The sequence below is a fragment of the Phacochoerus africanus genome, chromosome 7 (assembly GCF_016906955.1).
Source record: "Phacochoerus africanus isolate WHEZ1 chromosome 7, ROS_Pafr_v1, whole genome shotgun sequence".
Lineage (NCBI taxonomy): Eukaryota > Metazoa > Chordata > Mammalia > Artiodactyla > Suidae > Phacochoerus > Phacochoerus africanus.
This window is the reverse complement of record NC_062550.1, coordinates 65,941,943-65,947,942: the sequence shown is the minus strand read 5'-3', so window position 1 is coordinate 65,947,942 and position 6,000 is coordinate 65,941,943. Positions and strand designations below refer to the sequence as shown.

Sequence of the window (6,000 nt, the reverse complement as noted above, 5' to 3'; positions counted from 1 at the left end):
TTAAGCTTGTATGTCTTCTCTCAACTTTACAACCCACCAGGCTGACTGTTGGTAATCTCTTTTTTCTCTTCTAGAAGGTGGTGCTGTAGCTCAAGACTGTGGTTTCTTCCTTGTGCTCAGAACTTTGCTTGTTTTCTGGGCGTCCTCTCTGTCTGTCCAGGCTTGCTCTCACCACCGCCCTCAGGAGTGCACACAAGGAAGCAGCCACAGAGAAGGGGAAGTGTGGGATTGGCACTGTGGCACTGGGGATTCCCACAGGCAGATGGGAAGATCCTCAAGTGAAGATTTCCCAGCAGGTTTTGGGCAGGTCTCCTGTTTGAATCTAGAACACAGTCAGCAGACATCCCTTTAATTCCCTCTGTCGTCTGCCCTCTCTCCCCATGTTTCCCTTTCCCTAAGTCATGGAGCGCTTGTTTAATACTGTTGTTGTTGACGCCTTCTTCACAACAACACTCAAATTCTAGCTCAAAAAGTTTCTTTAGCAATAGCCCTCACAGCTGGGAAAACCAAGTGCTCACTCACCACTGTTCCTTTCCCCCTTGGGATGGTTTCTCAGCCAACTTCTTCTCTAAGTGATGCCACCTTGGGGGCAGGGTGATGCTCAGAAAGTTCCTCTTGCCCCCCTTCAGTGGAGGTTGTTGTTGTTTGTTTGTTTGTTTGTTTCCATGGAGTTCTTGAACTTCTTTAGAAACCTGAATTCCTAGAAATTATCCAAATGTATCTGTGCAAGTCAGCATTTTCTAGAGGTCGAAGCAAGTTCACAGGCTCCTGCTGATTCTGCAATTGTATTGGGGTGTGTCTGCCTGTTACCCAATGCAGAAGTGAGTGAGATTCCTCCTGCGTACCTTGGTGTGTGGTGCTGGATGCCACAGCTCCCGGAGAGGCAGTTTTCATCATGGAGAGATGACAAATTTTAGAAGTTAAAGGCAGTGACCGCGGATGTCTTATGCCATCACAACATCACTCCGTAAGTATTATAATTTAATGTTTGTAATTTTATATTTATTGGTTGAATCTAAGTCTATGAAATGAATTCCTACCTTGTCAGAGGAAGAACTTGGCCACATTTATATTTCTTACATTTGCTTCCTGTTGGGGGGGGTAATAATTTCAATTGTGCTTTAGCCTCAGGTCTATACTTCATCATATGAAGTATAATATGATGTTAATGTTAATTATGTGCTCCTTAGTTTAAACTTCAACATTAAATACAGTCACTAGCCCTAGGGGAGAATCTATAGTTCCAGTAATTTCATACATTGTCTTCATGTTTTCTGAGATTCTTATTTTCATGTACCTATGGGTTGTCTGGATTTCTTTGTTAAGGAGTTTATTTTCAGAAAAAGTCTACATATGTTGTATTCAGTAAGTTCCTGATGCTAAGTTTTGAGATTACATTTGCCTGAGAACAGGATGGGTGTAAGAGCTTGGCTTACTTGCTGCTTTCCTCAGACAGTGTAAATATTATTCTTTTATTGTCAGCCATTGATGGGGCTGTGGCAAAGTCTAAGTTAAGGTTGATATTTCCAGTAAGTTGCATATTTTTTCTTTATACTGAAAAAAAAAAAAAGGGGAACATTACCAGGCTGTGTTTTACTTTCTATAATGCTCATATTAAGTTGTCCTCTTTATTGAGTAGAGTTTTCTTCAATTGATGCTGAAACTTTTCCTCCTGTGTTCTAGTCTTCAGAAATACTGATTTTACACGTCAGTCCAATTTCCTTAGTCCTTCTTTTATGACAATGACTTTCTAAATGCTTTGACTTGTTTGGCAGTTCATTTTATATCATAATATTTCTACGGTTTTCCTTTCTTTAAGAATATCCTTCATTTCTAATAGAAGTGTCAGAGATGTTTTTCACTTTTCTTTGCTGAGTGATACCAGCTTATTTGTTGTTGTTATTTCTTTTTATTAAAGTATAGTTGATTTACAGTGTTGTGCCACCAGCTTATTTCTCATCTCTGTATTGTGTCTGATCCTTTTAAGTTCATTTATTAGAAAGGTTCTTTTTTCAGTCTAAGTTATCCATGATCTCTTAAAGTATGAAGAAGTATTGACATGAAATTATCTTATTTCTCCTGAAGCATTTATTTAAATACAGATTCTTCGTACTGCTTTTGGGATGGCAGTAAATCAGTGCAAAGGGAGCATCTATGCATAGGTCCCCTGCAAATTATTTCTGGAACTTCATTGTGTGTGGGGGAAGCTTTCCAAGCCAGTCATTTGTTCAAAGATAGTTTTGGAAGGGATGGGTATAGTAACAAGGATGATCCGGGAATTTCCAGTTTTACACTAGGTGTCATATGAAACTGTCAACGGATTAGAAGAACAGGTAAACAATATAGGCACACATTAAGAATAATGGAGGTAGAATTTGGGTAGAACACAAAAGGAGAAAATATATAGATAAATATAATTTCATTTTCAAATAATCGATAAGAAGAAAAATTATTTGCCTGCTCTAAACATTCATGTCGAACTCTAATCTCAGCTGATTTTCTGAAAATATTTTTCTGATGGTATCTCCACATTCAGATCCCCACATGAATTTTTTAACATGTAATATATCATATATTAGAAAAATATTTTAAGCATTAATAGTAATATTCTTTTTTTTTTCTTTTTGCCTTTTCTAGGGCCACTGCCACGGCATAGGAAAGTTCCCAGGCTAGGGGTCTAATTGGAGCTGTAGCCACCGGCCTACGCCAGAGCCACAGCAACGTGGGATCAGAGCCGCGTTTGTGACCTATACCACATCTCACAGGCAACACCAGATCCTTAACCCACTGAGCAAGGCCGGGGATCGAACCCACAACCTCAGGGCTCCTAGTCGGATTCGTTAACCACTGAGCCACAACGGGAACTCTGATAATAACATTCTGATTTGGGAATTTCAGCAGTCTAGTTCAGTATTATCTATGTTCAATCCTTTCCTAAATACACTCCACATTTCCCCCTACTTGTTGATTCAATGTCTGATGTCTTTATTGGCTTTACTGCTATTTTGCAAATTACCTCCAAAATTTCACAGCTTAAAACAAGCATTTGGAATTCCCTGGTGGCTCAGTCGGTTAAGGATCCAGTGTTGTCACTGCAGCAGCCCAGGTCACTACTGTGGCATGGGTTCAATCCTTGGCCCAGGAACTTCCTCATGACTTAGGCATGGCCAAAAAAACAAAACAAAACAAAACAAACAAAAAAACAAACAAACAAAAAACAAAACCCAGCATGTACAGCATGTATTATATCAGAGAATCTGTGGCTCAGGAATCCAGGAGCAGCTTAGTTGGATATTCTAACCTAAGGTTTCTCAGTCAAGGTGCTGGCCAGGACTGTGGTCATTTCAAGCCTCAACTGGGGAAAATCTCTAGCTTCACTCACATGGCTATTAGTTGGCCTCAGGTTCTTGATGACTGTTGGCTGTAATTATTAATTGTTGGACGCATGAAATCTCTGTGTCCAAGAAATAAAAACGTAAAGTTTCACACAAGACAGGGTTCACAGTTTTTGTTTTTGGTTTTGTTTTTTAGTGACTTAATCTCAAAAATGTCATGTGTTAACTTTGCTGTATTATATTCATTAGAAATTAGTTACTAGGTACAGTCCAGACTCAAGCAGAGGGATTACACAAAAGCATGAACTTAAAGATGTAGGGTCACTGGGGGCCCCTAGAGGCTGCCTAGTGCATTTCACTCTGCCCTGCAGTAATTCACATCACTTCTTCATGCAGAATACATTCACCTTCCCAAAGTCCCCAAACATGTAATCACATTAAAACATTATCTCAAAGTGCAGAATATTATTACATAAGTCAGGTTCATAAGTGGACATTTCCAGTTCTCTGAGTACAGCTTCTATAGAAATATAGATCTGAGAAACTAAAAAGACAGGTTATTTGCTTCCCACACACTCAACATAACAATGGTGGGATATAGAATAAGCACAATAGACATTTTTGTTGAAAAAAGTATAAGGTCATAGGCACACAGGAGTGATTGATCCATAGCAGTTCTAATATCCAGCCAGACAAATATTTGAAGTTCTTTGATTGTGTCTCAATATATAGGAATAATTGTTTGTCTATCAGTGCCACCTTTTGCATTCTTTTTTTCCATTTGCTACTTCATCCTTCTTTTATCACAAAAGGTAGCACATATTTGTGGCTGAGAAATGTTCTCTGTCTGCTTCACGAGAGTAGAGATTTGGGTGTCCAACTTTACTGTCAAGAGACAATACAATGTCTCTTTCATTTTTTATTTTCTCTGACCTTTCAATCTAAATTGGCAATATTTCTGCCAATACCATTCTCTTAAAAACCTTGTGGGTCTCCTGTGACTTCCATTATGGTGTGTGCTGTTAAACAAACAAACAAACAAACAAAGGCAACTCATAATCTCTTCAAGATAAGCCTTTTTTTAGGCTTGGGCCCCTGCTGAGACATTGGGGGACAATGTTGGAGGTATCCTAAAAGTCCTATGTTTGGTTGACAAGATCTGTGGGTTACAGCCTTAAAACTCTCTGAAGATATGTTAAATCACTAACCCCCAGAACCTCTGAATATAATCACATTAAGGAATGGGGTTATTGTAGATATAATTCATTACTATGAGATCATCTTGGGAGTGCTCACTGAGGTTCAGTGGTAAGGAATCTGAGCAGTATCCATGAGGATTCGAGTTTGGTCCCAGGCCCCACTCGGTGGGTTAATGATCTGGTGTTACTGTGAGCTTTGGTGTACGTCACAGACTCACAGACGTGGCTCAGATCCTGCATTGCCATGGCATAGGCTGGCAGCTGCAGCTCTGATTCAAACCCAAGGCTGGGAATTTCCATATGTTGTGGGTGCAGCCCTAGAAATAAAATAAAATAAAGAGAGAAAAGAAAAAAAAGATGAGGCCATCCTGGAATAGGGCGGGCCCTTAATCCAAAATGACTGTTGTCTTTATAATAAGAGGGGAAAATTGGACACTAACACAGACTCAGGTGGAAAAAAAACATGTGATGAGGCAGAGATTCGAGTTATGCAGACACAAGGAAAAGAATGCCAAGGATCCTTGGTGACACCAGAAGTTAAGAGAAAGGCGGGGAACAGATTCTCCTTGACAGACTTCAATAGAGCACGATCTTCTTGACAGCTTGCTCTCAGAATTTTAACTTCCAGAACTGTAAGAAAATAAATGTCTCTTGCCAGCTGTCCAGGTTGTGGTAATTTGTTATGGCACCCTAGGGGGAAAAACGAGAGAGAAAGAAAAAACGATAGCAAGACAGAAGGCATAGTTTCTTTTGACAGAATCTCAAAAGTGACATTCAAGATTTTTGTTCACAATCAAAGAGAAGGAATGACACATGGTATGCAATGGTCTCAATACCAGGAGGCTAGGATGATTCTGGACCATCTTAAGGGGTTCTTATCTATATCTATCATTACATTGTTGAGGATAAGAATTAGATTTATTCAACAATATAGCCACCATAGCCTAAAACAATGTTGGGACGTAGCCTATATTCTTTTTTTTTTTGTCTTTTTGCTTTTTTTTTTTTCTTGAGCCACTCCCATGGCTTATGGAGGTTCCCAGGCTAAGGTGTCTAAAGGGAGCTGTAGCCACTGGCCTACGCCAGAGCCACAGCAACACGGGATCCGAGCTGAGTCTGCAAATTACACCACAGCTCACGGCAATGCCGGATCCTTAACCTGCTGAGCAAGGGCAGGGATCAAAACCGCAACCTCATGGTTTCTAGTCGGATTCGTTAGCCACTGCGCCACAACGGGAACTCCTAGCCAATATTTTTACTGATGTTGTGATGTTTACTAATGGAATACAATAGGATTTGAAAAAATTAAATTTAATCTACTGATATAATCAATACTGACCTAAAAACTCCCCTTATCAGACTGGACAATCTAAATTGTGCTGCAAGTCTGTTTCTTAGAATTTAAAAGCCATGCTAAAATTAGGTATTTTTCACACTTTGTAGGTCTCGTAAGAGTATGCCCTCAA

The 6,000-nt window shown here is 39.6% G+C and overlaps 1 protein-coding gene across 5 annotated transcripts in view; it reads left to right on the top strand.

The window, feature by feature from the left end:
• Nucleotides 1–277: 277 nt before the first annotated feature.
• Nucleotides 278–6,000, top strand: part of CLEC2D (C-type lectin domain family 2 member D) — a 66,140-nt gene continuing 60,417 nt past the window's right edge. For 4 of the 5 annotated variants that reach the window (XR_007135881.1, XM_047787584.1, XM_047787579.1 and 1 more), the window contains exon 1: nucleotides 278–971. Coding sequence is in view for 3 of the 5 variants with exons in the window: in XM_047787584.1 (XP_047643540.1) it covers nucleotides 947–971 (25 nt within the window). In the remaining 2 variants the exon portion in view is untranslated. The remainder of the gene's footprint in view (nucleotides 972–6,000) is intronic. The other variant, XM_047787580.1, reaches the window with a different exon arrangement.